Source organism: Chiloscyllium plagiosum, unplaced genomic scaffold (assembly GCF_037043375.1).
Source record: "Chiloscyllium plagiosum isolate Xiang-an unplaced genomic scaffold, Cpla_swu_hap1 HiC_scaffold_14, whole genome shotgun sequence".
Lineage (NCBI taxonomy): Eukaryota > Metazoa > Chordata > Chondrichthyes > Orectolobiformes > Hemiscylliidae > Chiloscyllium > Chiloscyllium plagiosum.
In genome coordinates, this window is record NW_028270152.1 from 22,316,644 (window position 1) to 22,339,553 (window position 22,910).

Genomic DNA, 22,910 nt, shown 5'->3' on the forward strand with positions numbered 1-22,910 from the left:
TGGTAGGAGTCTCGACTCACAGCAATGTATACAACTCAACTGGCTGAACAAGCAATTCAGATCAACAGCAATTAGATTTGGGGAACAAATGTTTGTTTGCTGGTGAAGCCCACATCCAACAAAATAAGGAAAAATTAGTTCTGCTGATCTTTTCAACAGGATTTCCATTTGCCATGTTATATTTGACTTGAATCTTTAACTCTGCTTCTGTCCACAAAGACTGCCTGAAGTACTGAGTATTTCTAGCACTGTTTTCTTTTGAAGATTTTGAGCATCTGCAATCTTATGTTTTTAGAATAAACTTGCACTTCTCTTTTTAGTCCCTTACGTGGTCAGACCTATTTGTCTCTTCCTATTACTCTCAATGAGTCATAACGTTAACCACAGATAACAATACTGCAAATAATTTTAGAACTGTGTGTTTAGACAATACCAGGAAAAAAATAGATACCCAACTTCCTAAATTTGTGTTCTAGTTTTAATATGGAAGACAGAACATGCTGGTGAGTTCTGCTCAAAGCAGTCACCGGCATTAAAACATTACCCATATTTGAAACAGCCCATTCTCATTATGTACAAAATATACATTTTAGAAAATCATTTGCTCTAAGATGTGAGGAGCTTTATCTGGGAATGTTGCTGACTGTGGGGTGGAAATAAATAATGCTCACAAAAATGGACAAAATGAAAATATGACGCATGTGCAGTTTTAAAATATTTTATTACCTGCAATTTGTATGCTTTCTTTAATAAACAGATTAAGGTAAGAAGCTAGTCAATCTGGTTATTTACAGAAATTACATTGGTGATTTACTAAAAATTAACAGTCTTTCTGTGCTCACTGCAGAGCCAGCTCTACACATTATTTTACACTAGATGGTAAAACATTTCATTTTAATTTCCTTCAGTATATAAATACATAATTGTTACTATATACAACTGCATGTCAGTGCGAACCAAGATTTCCAGTAGAGATCAAGTGGTAATAGACAGATGCAAATACCAGAAAATTATTAGTGCAGATACTGCACTAGTGAGGAAGTCAAACAAAATGTGCAGAGATTTATTTTCAGGGTGGGGAGAATGATCAAAATGAGATCACACTACTCTGTCCCAAAGGATCTAATGTCCACGTGATGTTCATAAACACAGATCTTACTAAGGTACCTGGTTGTAATCTGCAGGTTCCAAATCCCATACTATAATCACGGGAACAGATCTTACTCCAAGTCTACCAGAACTCTGACCAACGAGCCTTAACTCCTGCATACAATGATCACAGATACAGATCCTACTGTTGATCTTCCATAGCCTGAACAAGGCGCTCCTTTCCACCATGCTGTTTTACGGAAAAGTTTTTTTTAGAAAAGACTCCTACCAACCCTGATGTGAAGACCCCATATTCCACCCCATTTCCCAAGCATCAAAATGTAACAATCATACAGTTTACTACGTTCCAAACTGATGAATACTGGTCACAAAACATATGTTAGACAACACTACAACAGTCGCAGCATGTCAAAGGTACTTCATTGACTCTTGATTGGTTGGGATGGTCTTTTGACATGAAAAACACTACACAAATGCAAATACTTTCTTGGCATATATTTCATGTATTGTTTGGTTATTTGGCCTCTTCAGAAATACTACCCTGAAAAGTCAGTCATCCATTAATAAACTTACTCATGAGAGGGGTTCAGGAGGTTTCATGCCATTCCACTGGCATATTGCAGAGAGTACAAATAGGTACAGAAGAAACATTTAGGTTCACTGAATAGCTTGAGAATACAACTAGACATGTCTTCATTCTCTTTTAAAAAAAAGTGCCAATATAAATGTGATATTCAGGGATATTCCACAAAAATGGTTATCCTGCATTGGTGTTTAGAACAGTATCCCATCTGTTACAGTACAGCAATTCAATCAAAAGGAATGCTGGAGAAAAGTTCACTGATCAAAATCATTGAGCCAACAGGGTTAGAAAGTATTATAAGTTCCAAACCAACTAAAGTCACTATATAATGGAGTATGCAAAAGTGAGGACTGCAGATGCTGGAGATCAGAGTCAAGATTGGAGTGGTGTTGGAAAAGCACAGCAGGTCAGGCAGCATCCGAGGAGCAGGAAAATTGATGTTTTGGGAAAAAGCCCTTCATCAGGAATGAACAGCCATACCTGCTTCCTCAGTGCTTGCCTCCGCAGCCAACTGATCCCACATGTCATGGAGTATATTTGCTCCAAGTTAAAACAATTTGTTTTAATACTAAGATTTTGGTGAATAACATTTTAATTTTATTCACAAGCTCTTTGCAACTGGTTATCCTCCAAATATGGGGAAGCATGCAGAAAATATTTGAACTTCTGCACTTAAATTCAAAATTTAGATCTGTTTTCACTCTAATTAAAGAGAAAGAAAATTTCTCGTTCTTACCATTCTGTTAAGGTGTTACAAAACACCAAGGCAGAAACTGCCAACCCAAGTTTACTCACATTTCTTCCTAAGAAGTTCTAACAGTTCCTACCACTGGTAACTTAGTTGGAACCATTTATCATTATCAAATCATGCACAGAACAAACGGAATGGCTCAGAGATTTGTAATGGTTTAGATTAGCTGAGGGAGCACTACAAAGTATGTATTTGCTCCATAGGCAGGCTTTGTTTTTCCCATAAGATTTCATTGTTAAATTTATGCATACATATCACCAGAAAAGGTAACTCTGAAAACTGCACCCACCCCACCCTCCCCCTCAGTGAATAAAATGTCCTTGGTCATATCAAACATTATGAAGTAATGCAAAAAGTTTGGGCACATAGAGAGGGAAGAAAACGGAGATCAATTTTAAAGATAGGAGCGTTGGATGTTAATTGAAATTCTAGATTTTTCCATCTCAATCATAGTATTCAGTTATTGCAAATTTATAAAGAATTTGAGCTTAATCTGCAAGTGTCATCCTATTGTTTCTTAATCCGAGGTCTGTTTAAAAAACAGAGCCATAGAAATTAAAAACATTAGGGGTGGCACGGTGGCTCAGTGGTTAGCACTGCTGCCTCACAGCGCCAGGGATCCAGGTTCGATTCCTGCCTCAGGCAACTGTCAATGTGGAGTTTGCATATTTTCCTCATATCTGCGTGCGTTTCCTCCACGTGCTCCGGTTTCCTCCCACAGTCCAAAGATGTGTAGTTCACGTGACTTGACCATGCTAAATTGCCCATAGAGTTAGATGCATTAGTCAGGGGCAGATATAGGGTAGGGGAATGGGTCTGGGTGGGTTACTCTTCGGAGGGTCAGTGTGGACTTGTTGGGCCGAAGGGCCTGTTTCCATACTGCAGGGAATCCAATCTAATAAAAAAGCTTTAAAATGGAGTTGAAAAGATACAACGTTTACAAATTCTAATAAGACGACCAATAATTTAGACAAGGGGTCCTCAAAGAGGGAGTTGGGTTACAAGCAGAGGCAGTAATAGTTGAACTGCCAGCTCCTACTGCCACAAGTCTTCCAACACCCCCCCCCAAACTACACACTTAGTTCTAATCATAGGGTCAGAACAACTTTCAAACCTGAAAATGGGGTCACAGTGAGGAAAATGTTTGGGAAGCATTTGTTCAGCTATTTAACTTTAACAAAAATGCCAATAGTTATTATAGAACAGCAGTTAACTAACGTTTTTTTTTGTAAACAAGACAGCAGTGCAGATAATTAAATTGCCTCTGAGTTACCAGATGTATGGTAGCATATTAAACACAATCATCTTGCCACATCGATGAAAGAAAAATGATGCAAGGTATTTCTGCTCTAAAATGTTATAACATGAAACAGTGGAATGAGTTTGCTTACATGTTTCTCGTCAACCAGGAAACAGAATAAAGGAGAATCACAGAATTGTTACAACGCAGAAGGAGGCCATTCACCCCATCGCCCCTGCACTGGCACTCTGAATGAGAATTAGTCGAGGATGAATTCACTTAGTCCCTTTCCTCTGTCTTCCAGAAACCTGTAATCCTGCATATTCTTCCTTTTCAGATAGTGCAGTTTTCTTCTGAACGCTTCAATTGAACCTGCCTCCATTAAACCCAAGACCTTAAGCCTCTCTGCACGAAAATAGATTTTGTCTCATTGCTTTTGCCTCTTGTACCAATTACTTTAATCCTTTGCCCTTTCATTCTTGATCCCCTTGAATGGGAACAGTTTCTCCCACTCTGTCCAGACTCATGATTTTGAATACCTCTATCAAATCTCCTCTCAAACTTTCTTTTCTCTCCCTGTTCCCCCAACAACACAAAGGAAAACGGTTCTAACTTATTTTATCTTCAACTGAAATTCCTCATCCCTGGAACCATTCTGGTGAAGTTTTCCTGCAGCCTAACACCTTCACACCCTGTCTAAAGTGTGGATCCCAGAAGTGAATGCAATACTCTAGCTGAAGCAGAGAAGGAGAAAAAGGTAAAGTGGAAATCCAGTAAGGCTGTTTTTCCATTTCCTTGACCTATCTCTAGATTAGATAATGGAGTTCCTATCAACAAGTCTTGTCTCAAGAATGAAGTGCTAAGAAAGATGAGAATTGTGTGTTTAAACAGCAATGAAATAAAATTGAATAAAAACAGTCATTATGGCTCTCTGGTGAAAAAGAAAAGTTAGGGCAATACGGTTTTTTTCCAAAGTTTGTTTGAAAGTAATTTTTTCTCCCATTGACATACATTTTTAGCTGCATTGCTCCAATGAATACGCTGATAATGACTGGTGTACATAAAGATCTGGTCATCTAAATTACAACAGACTCTAATGAACATGCCAGGTTTCCATACATTTCGCAAAGACAAGCCCTTTGATGAGTAAAAATGTTGAGGCAACACAACTCTAGCATGCTCAGTCGCACATTAAGAACCTCCCTGAATAAATTAAGATCATCACAGCAATGTTGTGACTAGGAAATTTAGATCACAAATGGACTTTATTTTTATACATGTTTATTGATTTCAATTGTTCTCCTACTGGTTTCCAAGCGAGTCATAACCTTCCTCTCGCTCCAACCAAACCCAAACCTCATCATTATAAGATGATCCTTCTCACCACTATAATCAAGAGAGATATACAGCAGGCAAAGTGCTGATGGAGGCATAGGTTTGCTTAAGGCCCAATCAATGCATGTGGTATCCACCTTTATGGTGTTAAGATATCCTAATGTTTGTACTGATATTTCTGATCTGCACTGTGACATCAATGCTCTTAAAGAGAGTGCACTACAAAGATGAGCTCCTCTAATCTCTACATAAAGTTGAGAGCTATGTCAATTTCTTGATTCGAAATTGAAAAATAAACCCAGTAATTGATCAACTTGGCAGCAGAAATGTGAAAATTGGATCTCCTGATGGGTATCTATTTACAAATTGTCCAAATATTTAAAAAAACAAACTTGTAATTTTGTTTGAAATTTTTAAAGTTGCATGGGAATTTGCATTCTCCACCACGCAGGTAAATGGTATAAATCACTTTCACATAAAGTGTTGAGTTATAACTTCAAAGAATATTTTAGCTCTCTGGGAACATTTCCCACGTTGTTGACTGAGTTAATGTATGGAGATCCACAATATTTGTTGCTGTGTTTAAGTCCAAATTGTTGGTGTCATGGATCCCTTAACATGTGAATAACTTGGGCTGTGGAAGACACCTAAGTGCTGGTTCATGATCAGAAAGAAATCAAGAACTTCACAGAACAAAAGAACAAAAACTATCAGTGTCCTCATTTAATCAGGCTTTGCCTGCTAATTAAATAAATACATTATTGTTTAAAAATAAAAAGGGCTTATATAAATGTTTTGAAAGTGAGCTTTTCTTTTAAAAAAAAATCTTTCAGTGGCATAGTCACAAATACAATCATTAGATTGCTGAAATTTCACTTAAAACACCTCTGGTGTCATCATTGCTTCATGTTCAAGAAAGACTTTCTGGGGAAAAGTGACTATTGGTAATCAGCTTGTGCATTATCATATTGCCCTGTAATAATCACAAAATGTTGTTTGGGCTGACATCAAAGCCCTTTACTTTTACATTCCAAACACGTGGGATGGAATGTATTATTCCGGGTATTCTAAGAGTGGACCTATTCACGCTTTTTAAAATGTTTTAACAAAGTGAACTTGCTGCCTCCGCATTTATCTGATAAAAAATAATGCAGCAGAGAAATCTGTAATTATCAGCTAGATTTCCCATTGAATACATATTTTTCAGGCAAACAAACACCACTGCTGCCATATTGAGGTGTGCAGCTGCATCTTAATGACATGGGTCCAATGACATAAGAGACGTTTCTAAGCAGTCGTGACAAAAATCTGTATAAAGTTTTATTGTGGATCAGACATTTGCACTGAACATCATCTATATGTATGTGAATTGAGATGATATAAAAAGATTAGAATTAAATACAATTCTGAATTCCAAGATCAAAATTGAAATCCTGTCTCAGGCTGTACCGTAAAAGGATGTTACTGCACACACCCCAATATGGAAGAACAATCATGATCCTTCTTTTCAAGGGAATGATGTTCGAAAACATCTGATACTCTGCTTTGAGACCATCATCTTCACGTAGTGGACCTCACTCTAGAAGGTTTTATTTCCCTCGAGGGGGATAACACTGCTGTTACAATACCGGATGTGCAAGCATACTATTTCAGACTTTATAATAAATTAAAATGATAATGAAGCTTACTTCGAAACAGGTTACTATTGTTATGGGGTAAGTCAATATTTAAAACAGCATTTCATCCCAAGTCCCACAAACTAAACATATGCCACCCATCAGTAAGACCAGTAGATCCTTCGTATTTCCTATCCATTACTCAATTCTGTCTGTTGGATGTTTGAACCTCAAAAGGTATCACAACTTCTTTTAAATTAAAATATTTTTAAAAGTCATTCCAAGTGGTCCAGGATCTGCAGGACCTTACTTCTGATGGTCACGTAGTTCAAGTGACATCAGTCACTTCATATGGTGGATATTAAAGTTACTCCCTCCTTCAACAAAAATAAAACAGGCTCCTGGGCCTCTACAATGGGTCAGAATGGACATTAAAGAGTTGCACATAATCAAAAGGGTAACAGCAGTATAATGGGATACTATGAATAAACTGACAATTTAAGAACGATTGTTCTTCCATCTACCTTCGCAGGTCAAGAAGTTTGAAGAAATGTTTCTGATATTAATTGGTCCTTTGGAAATAACTTTTAACCAAAAAGAAATGAGGCTGCTCAATAATCCCAGGCTATTTGCTACTGGGATTGATTTGTACCAGTCTTAGCTGAGTGGCCTGACTTGTTGGAACCACTTGGCTCTATCCACAGAGGGTTTTTGCAGCTTTTCATCAATGGCTGGACACAAAACAATGGCCAAACATTTAATATTCTGGAGTGGACAATTAGCAGTGATGTAAAATGAGATATCAAATAAAATAAGAATCTCCTTTCCTATCAAGGTGAAGAGAACACCACCACAAGGTATTCTAAGGACTAGATGGTATTGAGCAATATATGGGCAGGTCACTGCCAGAATTTAAGGAAGTGGAATAGTCTGTTGAAAGATACTGGTATATCTGACAGACATGAACATTTAAACCAGTTATGCAATGATGTTAACGTGCTTTGAGGCGGTGACATAGTTCCAAACATTCACCTCCAAATGGCTTAATTCCCTCCCAGGGCTTTTCAAACTCACCGAGTGGCAGATGACAATCTTACTTCTGCATACTCTCGAAACCTACCAATAACAGGACCTGTTTGAACTTGGTCTTCTGTTCAGGAGCGCAGTGCTTGACTGGACCTTTAACAGTCAATTTCCTGTGTATAGTGCTTGCTGTTGTCCATCCTACATTTATTGAAACCAAGCACCTAATTAATTCAATCCATTTAGTGTATAGACTCTTCAACGTCTCAATATCTGTGCCATTTCCCAATCTCACTTTGCAGCTTCCAACGTAGGACAGTAAAACCTCTCTTATAGGATTAGTTTAAAAAAAATTAAATCTCTCTTGTGGAAAAAATATTAACATCATTTGTCCATTGATATGCTGACTCTTTAAACTTTTCATGTTCTGTGATGTTTTCTAAGTTGTTTAATAGTCTACAATATGAACACTCCCAAAAGAGAGCTTGAAGCAAGTGGAAATGGCCTAGAAGTGGGTAAAGAGGCTCTTTTCATTGTTTTGCAAAATCTGATGCATCACAGGAGTTTGCTTTCCTTCATTCCCATAGCTGAAGTAATAGAGGAAGCATGTTTCCGTAAGGCACTCCTGCATTCAACAAGCTCTGTTCACTGATCATAGTGTCTCATTGCTCCTCTGTTTGCATCAATGCAAAGATGCCTCAACTCTTCCTTCAGATCATTCTCAGAAGTTCCTCCTGTCACAAGTCTGTGACCTTGTTTTCCACAGATGCAGCAATCTGCTGTAACCGATAACCAAGCTGCATCTTCTGTGCTGTTGGATCCTCTTCTAGTGCTGTAATGATCTAAAGATAGACAAGAAGTGAAAACAGATATTCAGGTGTCAGGTAGAAACTTAGGTAGCCCAATGTTGTCAGGATTATGCAGGAAATTCAGTCCCTTTTCCCTTCCCAATATAGATACACACATTGGAAAATCAACTTAATCCATATGGACAGTTATTCTGTCAAGCCCCTGATAACCACAGTTCATTTGCACACCATGTTTTGGAATTCAAATGCATCAAACTTTGCAATAGATATTTGAGCCTTTGCTGATCGTTGCTCAGATAGTAAACACACATGTCATTCAGACTCCACCTGGGTAGTTTTTCCAAGCTGACAAACATGGACCTGCCCTGACTGTACACATCCAGATTTAGTCTGGCAGACTAAACCAAGTTTGCACACACAATCTTCAGAAGTCAGTAATCTACAGCCCATGTAGATCAACAAGCTCAGATTAAGAAACATGCTAACCATGTCCAATCAGTTCTCGCTTTTCATCCACAGACTCTCTCAGACTGTCCACTTTAACACCACCTCAAGCTGCCACGACTCTATTATTTTCCTTTCTAGAATATGGCATGTCAAACAGCACTACAGATGTCATGAGCCTCTTTTATATCTTAACCATCCTCATCATTTTTCCAAGCCAATTGATTGTGTATCAAAAATTAATGAATAGATTCTCTCATTCAGCCCTCTGGCCAACTAGATAATTTTCATTGTGGGATTCCATGTATTTGCAAAGACACTGTCTCAGTTTAGTCAATTCAGACATGGGATATGACCCGATTTACTGAAAGACACAATTCAGGGAAGACTAGCTGGGGGTTGTGCTGCTTAAATAGAATTGTAAACCCCTAGATGTAATCACAAAGGAAAGTGACTTAAATTCAATGCTTGGAAAACGTTGAAAGCAAACATCCCTGATCCGAGTCTTGGCACAGTCCCTTGCCTGTACCTACATGCCTGGTCTCCGTACCTGGTCATAGTACTTGTTGATGTATTTATAGAGTTCATGAAGAGCCACAAGGGAGTTCATGTCGCTGGAGTAATTCTGTAAGACAGAAGAACACTGGCTATAAAAGGAGGACATCTGGGGCTCCAGTTTCTCAAAAATAAAAATCAGCTACTTCCCGAATCAGTGTGTAAAGATGCTGCACATCAGTCAGTTTTTAAATCTGGGTGAACTGATGAATGCTTATTGCAGCTCTTTCCAAATGTCCAGGTTCATTAACCATCCCATTCTACTTCTAAACACTTACCCTGGACAGCTCAGCTAAAGCAGAGTTCATTTCCTGGTCACTAGCTGAGATTGTCTGTCGAATGTCTGCATAGTACCTGTCAGAAACAGCAGAGTCCAGTCAATTGTAGCTGATAACATGCCAAATACCGAAGTTGTAGAAATCAACAGTGAGTACATAAGTTTCTGAACGAAAGCAACTTCATGTTTCATGCAGATAGACTCCAACGGGATATTTTTCAAAACTCTATACCCAAAATGTTTTTTCATCCTTTTTGCAAATACTTATCATCTTGCCTGCTGCAGGTTTCCAGCATTTGTATCTTCATTTCAGATTTATGTTTTTGCCCACAATTTCCAGAAAACCTCCATCTCTTCCACATACTTGATGCAAAAAGGTAACTACTGAGCTCTTGCAAGCTATAGTTAACAATAATGATGCATGAACAGCACCTCATGCTAATGAATAAGGCCAAAGAGTGTGTGAAGTCATGCAACAAAGGGCAGAATGGATTTCTAGCTGGTTTCAAGAAAGACAGCAGAGATTGGGAATAAAGGGTCATTATTCGGAGTGGCAGAAGGTGGAAACTTGTATTTTAAGAATAGAATCCAGGCTGGAGAAATAATTAGTCTGCAAAGCCCTGAAGGATTGAGAGTTCTGTATTGAAAGTTATCCCAGACAATGCCGTTGAAAGTTTACAAAAATTCTAGGTCTCTTTCCTTGGGTAGCCGATGCTGTCATGGCAAGTTTCAGTTCTTGCAATTCCTTCTTATCATGTAGCTCAATGATAAGGTTCCAAATGAATGGTGCACAAGTTACCAGCTGACTTTCCTAAATTCAGTGTGAAGGGATTTATCATTGTTATGAAATAAACAGCATGGGTTCTACTGCAGCCAGCATTTCAAACTGGCATTTCTTCAGATGTCACTTACACAGAGGACAAAGGAGGTGGAAATGGCAGGCAATGTCTTCCTGACAATTCCCAGGTTGCTGTGGGATGGGGGTGAGGGAGAGGGTGCAGCTGCAATCAGTATGCATTCTCATTGCTATTGGGATCTTGTCACATGGAAAGCAAGGGCAGATAAGTAGAACATCATCCTGCCCTGTGTAACACTTGTCCCAAGTTGACCCATAGCCTCCGGAATTTTGTGAATAATGTTTCTGAATGAGAAATCTAAGTTCAGACAGCACTGTCTAAACCTAAAAGGTTTGTCAGGATACTAGACTATGCCTTATAAAGCTTACCGTTTGAAAACAATTAGGAAAGCAGGTATTTTATTTAGCAAACAGTTATATTTTAATAAAGTCAAGATGAATGACATCCAAGCCGGTTGTACATTGTATAAGGAGAGCATTTACTTATTACATTAACCTAATGTTGGCATTTGCATACTCCTTGGTGGTTATACGGTAAAACTCAAAACATTGGAGATACTCAGCAGGTTCTAGCTTCATCTATGAGGCAGAGAAAAAAAGTGTCAAAGCTTTAGGTCTGTGATCTTTTATCAAAGTTCAGGCCGTAATTGCTTCTCCCTCCTAGGCCGCTGTCAGGACATGCTGAGTATGGCCAGTGTTTGCTGTTCTAATTTCAGATTTCCAGCAGTCTTCAGTGTATTTTTCTTTAATTACAAAAGTTACGATTCCAAGTCCTCCAATCCAGTGAAAATATTTTCAAGCAATCAAATCAGAGAGATCTGTGGCACAGAGAAAGCCCCTTTGGCTGTGCCAGTCAAAAACAAGTGCTTAACTATCTGATCCCATTTTCCAGCCCTTGGCCCAGGGCCTTGTATGCCTTGGCATCACAAGTTCACCTTTTAAAAACTTCTGAAATGTTCTGAAGGGTGTAGAGGCAGAAACCCTATGGGCAGTAAGTTCCAGATTCCCACTAACCTCCAGGTGAAAATGGTTTTCCTCACATCCATCTAAACCTCCTGCCCCTTACATTAAATCTATGCCATGTGGCTCTTGATCCCTCCACCAAGGAGAAAAGTTCCTTCCCATGTATCTACTTCTGCCTCTCATAATTTTATACATCGCAATCACGTTCCCCCCTCAATACCCTCTGCTTCAAGGAAAACAATCCCAATCTATCTAGACTCTCTTTATAACAAACTCTTCAGCCCTGACAATATCCTGGTAAATCTCCTCCGCACTCTCCACAGTGTTTTCAGACTCCTCCTTAACAACACTACCTTAAACGACCAGTGGACATGCACATCAAGTTCTCTTTGATTCTTGATGCTTCCCAGGATCTGACCATTTACTGTGTATTCTGTTGCACTATTTGTCCGGCCCAAGTGCATCAGCCCACATTCATCAGGATTGAATTCCATCTGCCACTGGTCAGTCCATCTACATCCTGCGGTCAGGCAGCATCCGAGGAGCAGGAGAATCGACATTTCGAACATAAGCTCTTCATTAGGAAGAGCTTATGCTCGAAACACCAACTCTCCTGCTCCTCAGATGCTACCTGACTGGCTGTGCTTTTCCAGCATCACACTTTTAGATTCTGATCTCCAGCATCTGCAATCCTCACTTTCTTCAACAATACCCTCTTGTAATCTAAGTGTATCTGTCTCACTATTTATCACCCCACCAATTTTCATATCATCCAATGTATTGCCAACCCTCCTACATTGAAGTTTAAATTATTTAAATATACCCACAGATAACCAGGGCCCCCAAACTGATCCCTGTGGAACCCCACCAGACAAAAAACACCCTTTGCTTTCTGCCACTCAGCCAACCCTCCATCCAATCAGCCAAGTGTCCATGATCAGTTTTAGGGACTAGTTCAGGGGGTATCACCAAATTATTTATTGATTTTGTTCAATGTTCTTTCCTGTCAGGGGTCCCATTGCTCTGAAAGAATACAAGCCATCAGCCTTTCCATGGCACTTGCTGTGCATTTAGTCAACTAGAGAGTTGTTTACTGTTGTGGTGCAATAGCCCCCTCTGAATACTCTATACCAACTTTGAGTGAAATTTCTTTCCTATTAAGCTGTTGATCCCTAATTACAGTCCAAACTGGTGAGACTTGAAAACAACCCTCAGAATTAGGAGCAAGAGAAGACCACTCAGCCCTTCAAAACTATGCTATCATTCAATAAGACCCAGCTGAGCTGGTTACACCACAATTTACCCCCAATCATTTTTCACCCCCGTTGCTTCTCAAGAATATCTGCCTTAAAAATATTCAAAGGCTCTGCTTCTAATACTTCTTGAGCAAGAGGGATCCATGGACTCTTGTTCTTCTGTGAAAAAAGAAATTCTCCTCAACTGTGACTGAAATAGGCCTTGTTTCTATGAAGGGGGCTCCCAGTTCTTGGAAGCCTAGTTCTTGTTCACTGAAAGTTCTTCAGGTATCTTCATTGCCAAAGTATTTAGAGGGGATAACGTCAAAGGAAACTGTGTCAAAGAAATGCCTTCAAAAGCTGAATGTTCAACCAGCAAAATGTCTGCCAAAACATCCTAGTCCAAAAAATTGGCTTTTTTTTGTTATTTATGGGGCAATGAGGGTAAAACGGATGCGTCAGGATCCTTACCTCTCCACCATCTGTTTGTATCGAGGGATGTCCCTGGCATACAGCAGTTTGTTAATTGGAGAATCCTAGAATTGAGAAATTAGTAGGGTCACATCATTTATACCTGAAGGTACAGGAAGCATCATACCAACAACTTCTGTTCTGGTCAAATCTCAGCATATGCTTTGAAAGCTCATTATGTGTGGAGAGTGTGGTGCTGGAAAAGCACAGCAGGTCAGACAGCATCCGAGGAGCAAAAGTTCCTTGATCAGGAATCAGGCTTTTGCCCGAAATGTCGATTCTCCTGCTCCTCAGATTCTGCCTGGCCTGCTGTGCCTTTCCAGCACCACACTCTAGACTCTGACCTCCAGCATCTGCAGTCCTCACTTCTGCCTAGCCCATTATATGCACTATATGCATTACATGAGTTGAGTCAAAACAAGAATACAGAGTTCCTAAAGTGTGGAAACAAGCCATTCGGTCCATCGAGTCCACACCGACTCTCTGAGGAGCATCTCTTCTAGGCCCAATCCTCGTCGCCCTGAATTTCTCATAGCTAACCCACCGAAGCCTGCACACAATGGACAATGTAGCATGGCCAATCCACCTGACCTGCACATCTTTGGATTGTGAGAGGAAACCCAGGCAGACACGGGGAGAATGTGCAAATTCCACACAGACAGTTGCCCGAGGCTGGAATAAAACCCGGGTCCCTGGCGCTGTGAGGGAGCAGTGCTAACCACTGAGCCACTGTGTCAGCCCAGAATGCAACATCATCAAGCCAATGCAAGAACCTCTACTGCAAACTACTAAGAAGCTAGTAGAGAAACTCACTTAGATTAGATTCCCTACAGTGTGGAATCAGGCCCTTCGGTCCAACACGTCCACACCTATCCTCTGGAGAGTAACCCACACAGACCCATTTCCCTTTGACTAGTGCACCTAACACTATGGGCAATTTAGCATGGCCAATTCACCGGACCTGCATATCTTTGGACTATGGGAGGAAACTGAAGCACCTGGAGGAAACCCACGCAGACACACGGAGAATGTGCAAACTCCACACAGACAGTTACCTGAGGCTGGAATCAAACATGGGACCCTGGCGCTGTGAGAGAGCAGTGCTAACCACTGAACTTGAAAAGGACATGCAATCATTCAAGCATTAGTTCTGAAAAATTGTCTCAAATATAGGGCTCAAACAGAAATGAGGACCTCTCTCTCATGTGGTCACTCTTTAATTGGATGTAGAAACGTCCTCTGGTTCTCAAATCCCCTCAGATAGCTTGTTGTCAACTAATAGTCTCGATGAGGAATGTGAAGAATAAGCCACCTGGTTACAACATCCTTCACTGCAAGAAGACAAAGCCCAGGGAAAATGAGAACTCTTCATCTCCCTCTAAGGAGAATAAAGCATCTGAAGGGGTTGTCAAAAATATAAAGAGTTATGCCTAGAGGAAAAATCTGGAATTGTGAAAGGTGTCTTTTTATTTTGTTTACTGTTGTTAGCCAAAGTGATTGCCGGGGTATTTTAATGGGTGTCTTTTCCTTCCCAGCTCCTCCTCTTTAATATCCGTTGGGCAGACTTACCCGGCCTAGTTTATGTTCTGCTATAGTGCAGGAATCCATGAAGGTCTGCGCAATGACTGAGAGCATGGCATCCACATTATCCGACACCTGAACGTCAAAGGTGAAGTGCGGATTTTTAATAATGTTTATCCAGAAACGAAGAGGCAGACTGGAATAAAAAACAAAAGAAAAATCACAATTTTATAACTCAGATAACTCATGTCTCTAAATACCACTCCTTGCAGAATTTAATGATTTTAATTCTGCTGTTCTTTGACTCAGTTTTCATCACCTTGATTCTTAACTTGGACTTTTACATCCTAAATATGATCCGGTTTTGGAATGTTCTCTGATCTATCACTCACCCTCTCAAGCCAGGTGCCTATATTGGCAGACAATACTCCAGAACTGTCTCTGACTGGGACACATGAAAAGAATGATTTATGATCACAATGTATCGCTAAAGAATCTTAAAGTATTGCAACGTCACCTGATTTCATAATCACTGCATTTACTGGACTTTCTTTGGAAAGTTACAGCTCAATCTTCGTCATTTTCCATCTTGACCCACAGCCACCAAATAATTGCATTCTCCATGCAACAAATCTGACCTGAATGACTCATGTGGATGCAATGGTCCAAAGAAGGTACAACAACACCTCTCCTTCCTCTGGAAGCTAATGAAATTCAGCATGTCCATAAGGTCTCTCACCAACTTTTATAGATGTACCATAGAAAGCATTCTATCAGGATGCATCACGAGTTGGTACGACAACTGTTCTTCCCAGGACCGTAAGAAACTCCAGGGAGTTGTGAACACAGCCCAGTCCATCATGCAAGGGAACTTTCCATCCAATGACCCCACCTACACTTCCCACTGCCTCAGAAAGGCAGCCACTATCAAAGACTGTACCCACCCCAGTGATAATCTCTTTCAGCCTCTTCTGTCCTGCAGAAGATACAATAGCTTAAACACACTGACCAACAGGTTCAAGAACAGCTTCTTCCTGCTGTTATTAAACTTCTGAATGGACCTTCCAAACTTCAAATCTAATTTTGATCTTGTTTCTTGTAACTTTGTATTCCTCGCTCTGTTCTATCAGCCTATGATCTTTGTATGGTAATCATCTGCCTGTACTGCATACAGAACAAAACTTTTCACTGTACCTAGATACATGTAACAACAATAAACCAAATCAAATCAAAAGAATATTACTTTATATTAACCTTACTACAGACTCCAGAACAACCATCAGGTTTCCCCACAATGTTTACCTTAATCAACACTGTTACAAACACTCTCGCGCAATTTTGGGGACCTGGTTATGTGCAATTTGAAAGTTGCAAAAGTCTTAATAACATTTGAAAAATTCAGTGACTGTGAAGCATTTGGGGTACCTTACTGTTATAATGAGCTGGATAAACGTACATTCTTTCTTTCTACCTACTCCCCCAAACATATCTCACAAATACAATTCCCTAATATACCTCCACATTTTTTCTCCACATTAATGGAAATAATCAGAGTCTCTCAAACCTTTCCTCATAACTGATTTCAATTCCTGGCATCACGATGGTGAAACTGTGGGGAAACACCTTCATCATAGATGTTTCAGTTGCTGGGGCAATGCACCATGAAGGCTGGCTTGTTGCGATACATTGTGAAAGGTCTGAGAGATACTTTCTCGATCTTACTGTTGATCCCATTATCCTTCCTCCACCCAAAGCTTAGCACATGAAACAGGCAAGGCACAGAAACATATCTTGGAATTAGGCAACTTGTACTGCATTACTAGTGAGTGGAATGAGCAGCTCGATCTGTAGGCTATGTCATAGCCCCTCCCAGCATGCATGTACATCACATGTAAATAAGGACACCTAACCACTTGGCATTTTTGTGCATCTATGGATACATACAAAACATATTGTCCGTTTATCAGAATTAAAAGTGAAGGGAAACTGAGTACAGGTTGCTCTGCTATAATGTGCATTTTGTTAATGCAAATTTTCTATAATGCAAATGACAAATTGGGGACACTGTTTCTAAAGTGTGAACTTTAAAAGGATGTATTGGTTATAGAGCAATTTGGGTCCCATTAGTTTAAGTGGTACTGCTATTCTGCAAATTTCATGTAACACGGGATTGCATGGGAACGGAACTACCATGTTATAGCAGAACCGGCTGTAATAAATATGTAGCAAAGTGAAATACAGTTATAGATAAAGCTTATGGGCCCAAGATAAATATTAACATTTGGTGCAGAGCAGAAAGAAATCCCAATGGAACATCTCTGGTTAGAGACAGTCATCTCATTTGCAACAGATTATTTAGCACAATAAAAGGTTAAAATACTGCAACATTGTCACGTTGTGGATTTACGTGCACTGAGGACCGGCTTGTGATTGTACACACTCCTTGGCTCTCGATTTTCCAGTCAGAGAACTGGGATCATCATCGCTGACTCTGCAAACCCCAGCACTCCGACCATTTTTCCAACTGGAACTTACATTCACAGTTGCATTAATGATGTTTCAGGGCAGCCATCCACAGCTAGTGCCAGCGATGGGGAGCAGTACAGGAAGAGGATGGCAAAGAGAAGCAACACAGATGGCACATCCCCTTTTGATAATGTGATTTGCCACACTCAGCTAGGGTCCCAAAGGTTTTCAGTGGAGTGGATGAATGAGTGACAGACTGATTGCATGGGGTGAATGATAAAGAGGGTTGGGGAGTGATTCAGTGAGTGGGTGAATAGGAGGCAATTGATCAGTCAGGTTGGATGGGTGTGAGAGGTCACGTTTAATGGAATTAGGATGGTTCAGGTGCTGTGGATGTAATTGGCCATGGAGGTTGTTTGTGGGGGGGGGGGGGGGGGGGGGGGATGCATTGTGGGTTGGAGGTTTTTTTTAATTAATTCATGGAATGGAGACATCACGGGCTAGGCCTATATTTACTGGACATCCCTAATCGTCCAGAGTGTGTTTCAGAGTCAACCACATTGTTGTGGTTCTGGAGTCACATGCAGACCAGACCAGGGAAGGATGGTAGTTTCCTTCCTTAAAGGACATTAGTGAATCAGATGGGTTTTTCCAACAATCGGCAATTGTCATCATGATCATTTAGTCTCCTAATTCCACATTTTTATTGAATTCAAATTCCCCCATTTGCCATAGTGGGATTTGTACCTGGGATCCAGAATATTACCTGGGTCTCTGGATTAACAGAGGCTGTTGCCTCCCCCAATATATGTACATCTGGGGGCTGGAACATGGAATTATACTGTTACTCACAGAATTACACCAGAGATTAAACAGCATAATAATTCTAAACTCTCTAATCTGAGGTCAGTATATAAGATATTTGTGGAGGGTCCCCAGCTGGAGATTTATACTTCCTGGAAAACTGCAGAGTCAGTAAATATGTCAGTACTTCATCAGGGTCCAGACACACAACAGCAAACTCGATTCAGTGCATCATTGATCACAGTATCAAATATCTAGCCCATTGTTTATAAGAAATATGAAAATCTCAAGTTATGAAACCACTTATTAAATGAAGGAAGAAATTCCAATGTTTTATTAATTTGTAACGGAAGATAGAACATAGTAAAACCTGCCTTAAATAGCTTGAGGGAGTGCTTGCTTACATTGAACAGAGGTGGGCAAATTGTAAATTGTGACAAAAACAGGAATATCAGGACAGAACCTGGAAATGATAATGGTGCTACAGCTTGTTCCAAAGAGAAACAGTGTGGAAAAGTAGAAAGACAATCCTGGCTGCTTAGCCCATCTACCTGGACTACACCTCCTCCCATCCTGCCCCCTGTAAAAACGCCATCCCATTCTCCCAATTCCTTCGACTCCGCCGCATCTGCTCCCAGGAGGACCAGTTCCAAAAACGCACAACCCAGATGGCCTCCTTCTTCAAGGACCGCAATTTCCCCCCCAACGTGGTTGACGATGCCCTCCACCGCATCTCTTCCACTTCCCGCTCCTCCGCCCTTGAGCCCCGCCCCTCCAACCGCCACCAGGACAGAACCCAACTGGTCCTCACCTACCACCCCACCAATCTCCATGTTCAGCGCATCATCCGCCGTCATTTCCGCCACCTCCAAACGGACCCCACCACCAAGGATATATTTCCCTTCCCTCCCCTATCAGCATTCCGTAAAGACCACTCCCTCCGTGACTACCTCGTCAGGTCCACACACCCCACCAACCCAACCTCCACTCCCGGCACCTTCCCCTGCAACCGCAGGAGGTGCAAGACTTGCGCCCACACCTCCCCCCTCACCTCCCTCCAAGGCCCCAAAGGAAACTTCCATATCCGCCACAGATTCACCTGCACCTCCACACACATCATCTATTGCATCCTCTGCACCCGATGTGGCCTCCTCTATATTGGGGAGACAGGCCGGCTACTTGCGGAGCGTTTCAGAGAATACCTCTGGGACACCCGGACCAACCAACCCAACCACCCTGTGGCTCAACATTTCAATTCCCCCTCCCACTCCACCAAGGATATGCAGGTCTTTGGACTCCTCCATCGCCAGACCACAACAAAACGACGGTTGGAGGAAGAGCGCCTCATCTTCCGCCTAGGAACCCTCCAACCACAAGGGATGAACGCGGATTTCACCAGTTTCCTCATTTCCCCTCCCCCCACCTTGTCTCAGTCTAATCCATCGAATTCAGCACCGCCTTCCTAACCTGCAATCTTCTTCCCGACCTCTCCGACGCCCCTCCCCCAAGTCCCTCCTCCCTACCTTTTATCTTAGCCTGCTGGACAAACTTTCCTCATTCCTGAAGAAGGGCTTATGCCCGAAACGTCGATTCTCCTGTTCCCTGGATGCTGCCTGACCGGCTGCGCTTTTCCAGCAACACATTTTCAGCTCTGATCTCCAGCATCTGCAGACCTCACTTTCTCCTCCTAGCCCATCTACTTGGGCAAGAGGTCCATGGTAGGTTCCCTATCTGAAGGTCATTGCTGGCGGAGGATACCGTTTGACCAGGACTGCAGTAAAATGGGATTTTGACCATGCAGTTGTACAAAACAATCTGCAAAACCAATAATCCCCATGGTAAGCTACTCCTCAAGATGCAGGTGGTAAAGGGTTGCACATGGGAGATCGTGATGTTGTGGGAATGTCACCAGCCTAGCAATCCACAAGCCCAAGCCAATGGTCTGGACGCACAGGTTCAAATCCCATAGGATGGTGCTGGAATTGAAAACAATCCTCAGTGACAGGAAGCATGAATTGTTGTAAAACTCCACCTGGGTGATTGATGTTTTTTTAGGCATGGAAATCTGCTATCCTTACCTAGTCTGGCCTACATGTGACTCCAGGAGAAAGTGAGGACTGCAGATGCTGGAGATCAGAGCTGAAAATGTGTTGCTGGAAAAGCGCAGCAGGTCAGGCAGCATCCAGGGAACAGGAGAATCGATGTTTCGGGCATAAGCCCTTCTTCAGGAATGGGCTGAAGAAGGGCTTACGTCCGAAACGTCGATTCTCCTGTTCCCTGGATGCTGCCTGACCTGCTGCGCTTTTCCAGCAACACATTTTCAGCTACAAGTGACTCCAGACCCACAGTAACATGCTTGACTTTTCATTGCATCTTGGAATGTCCCAGTAGGCCACTCAGGTTGAGGGTAAATTATAGTGAGGAACACACACTGGCCAAGTCAGCGACATCTCAAGAGAGAGTAAGCAAAAGAAACTGGACACAAACTGAGAGAGTGACAAGGTGGCTCAGTGGTTAGCTCTGCTGCCTCACAGTGCTTGGGACCTGGGTTCAACTCCACCCTTGGGCAACTGTCTGTGTGAAGTTTGCACATTCTCCCTGTGTTTCTGTGGGTTTTCTTCCACAGCCCAAAGATATGCGCAGGTTAGGGGGCCTGGTCATGCTAAATTATCTGGTAGTGTCCAGGGTTGTGCAGGCTAGGTTAGCAATAATGTGGTGGAGGGTGTGGGATGCTCAGCAGAGGGTTGGTGCAGACTTGATGGGCCAAATGGCCTCTATCTACACTGTAGGGATTCTATGATGAAACATACTGAAGTGAATGATTATCTCATTTCTGCGAGTAACCACACCTGTGAGCATCGACAATAAAAATACAAGCCACTTGCAGTTATTGTAATCATCAGTTGTCACATGAAAGAAAGGCAGCCGTTACAGTTTAGTCTCCTAACTTATAAAGAAATGGTATAAGTGCCAATGAACCTTCAAACTGCCTCCACTAACTGTAATTAATCTCTGAAATAGGCTTCTCTGTTTCTCTAGTGGCCTCATGGCCTCAAAAGGACCAGGCCGAGTTAAACACGGCTGCATGTGCCTTAGGAGCAGCAATGATACATTGTAAATATCACAATTCAATCCCCTATCGTAGCTTTCAACTTGTAAGAAATGTGACAGAGAGATCAAGCTATATTTCAAAATCAAGCCTTGACTTTCATTTCTGAGTTTATCTGTCTCATTAATAACCTATTCAACAAAATTCAACACATCAGCAGAAATAGTGACTTCACCCAGTGAAAAAACATCAAAGGCATAGACATATAAAGACTACAAGAAAGGCATGCAAATTCTCCCTCCAAATCTCTCTGTCTTTCATCCTTTAAGATGCTGCTTCAAACCTTCCTCTTTGATCAAGCTTTTGGCTTGGTGTCAATTTTTTTATCCAATTGGTGCCTCTGAAATGCCTTGGGACACTTTACATATTTACAAGACATTGTATGCAGGCAAGTCGGAACAGATGTAAAATTAACTGCACAGACATTAAGTGCAAACATATCTAGCCTGCCTTAAGAGCATGCAAAACACTTTCACTGTATCGCAATATATGTGACAAAAATACATCAAATCAAATTGTTATGCTGTCTCAATTACCTGTTTGTTTTCCAGATGTGAATAGTTTCTGTATCGGTAATCCCATGGTGTACTGCTTGTTCATCCAGGAGATCGAAAAAATATTTGACAGCAAGAGGGACAGGCCGACTTGTGCTGAGAATCACCTGGAAGAGGTCATCTACAAACTTCTGCAGTGTGCCCTGAAAGGTATAGCCAGATAAGGAGGTCAAAATGGTCTCTCTCACAATGATAACTGTGATTGGTATAGTTTTTCCCACAATTGCCTTTACTGCAGTCGGTGAGCCAGTATTAGAATGACAGTGATGACCTAGCCACATGTTGGTATTTCAATCAGAAACCTGATCTGGCCACATCAACGTCATCTTTTATCTTCTCCCTGCCTTTTGTTTTTAGACACAAGCTGGTTCCTACCTTCATGGAAAGCAATCGTGTCAGGTAGATCTCAGGAATGGCTTTGGCTCGCTCCCGCTCCCGCAGGCTGCCCCTTCTGTGTTTGGGGAGTTCGGGTTCTTCACTGGCTTTGACCAGGTGCCAGACTTTGATCCCTCCTTCATCTGCATCTTCCAACATTGGAGTCTCTGCAATGGTGTGAGAAGGGGGGGAGGAGGAGGAGGAGGAAGAGATACATGTGCAAAATAGAAAAAAAAACCAAGACTAAATATATTTCAGACAAGACACACCCAAGAAAAGCAAACTGGCAAGTGTTTGATGAATGCAGAACTTGCAAATGCTTAAGCAGAATTATTTACATTTCAAAGTCCTCTGCAGTGGCCACCATGCTCCTTTCCTATTTATTAATTTGAATTTGATTGCCTTATGATCTCAAATGTGCCACTATAGTGAGGCTCCTCATACAGTATTCAAGAATTCTGGTTTACTAAAGGTCTTCAAATCCAATTCGCTCGCCAATTCTTGCGGAAGATATTGGATTCCAACTGTCGAGTTTCTAACAGTCAATTACTTTGCTTCAAACGCATCTTGCTCCTCCCCAGATCTAAACACCAGTGTTTAAATGGTTAACAGATAACAAAGCAGCAGCTTTTCACTCACTCTCTCCTGCAGTAAAATCATGATTCTCATGGTGAATGTGCTTGCTGAGGCGTGGGACAAGAGCAACTGTGGCCCCATCAGTAACCTAAAGGAGTTTCAAACAGGACAACAAAACAATTGTTATTAATTGTACAGACAGGAAGTTAAATTCTCACAAGACTGAAGGACACATCA

The 22,910-nt window shown here is 41.4% G+C and overlaps 1 protein-coding gene across 7 annotated transcripts in view; it reads right to left on the bottom strand.

The window, feature by feature from the left end:
- Window positions 1-702: 702 nt before the first annotated feature.
- Window positions 703-22,910, bottom strand: part of plxnb1b (plexin b1b) — a 261,451-nt gene continuing 239,243 nt past the window's right edge. For all 7 annotated transcript variants that reach the window (XM_043707786.2, XM_087994156.1, XM_087994155.1 and 4 more), the window contains 8 exons: window positions 22,737-22,821; window positions 22,098-22,264; window positions 21,705-21,865; window positions 14,838-14,985; window positions 13,269-13,333; window positions 9,745-9,820; window positions 9,462-9,536; window positions 703-8,500 (listed from right to left, as the gene is read on the bottom strand). In XM_043707786.2, the coding sequence (XP_043563721.2) occupies window positions 8,396-8,500; window positions 9,462-9,536; window positions 9,745-9,820; window positions 13,269-13,333; window positions 14,838-14,985; window positions 21,705-21,865; window positions 22,098-22,264; window positions 22,737-22,821 (882 nt within the window). In that variant the 3' untranslated portion in view covers window positions 703-8,395. The remainder of the gene's footprint in view (window positions 8,501-9,461; window positions 9,537-9,744; window positions 9,821-13,268; window positions 13,334-14,837; window positions 14,986-21,704; window positions 21,866-22,097; window positions 22,265-22,736; window positions 22,822-22,910) is intronic.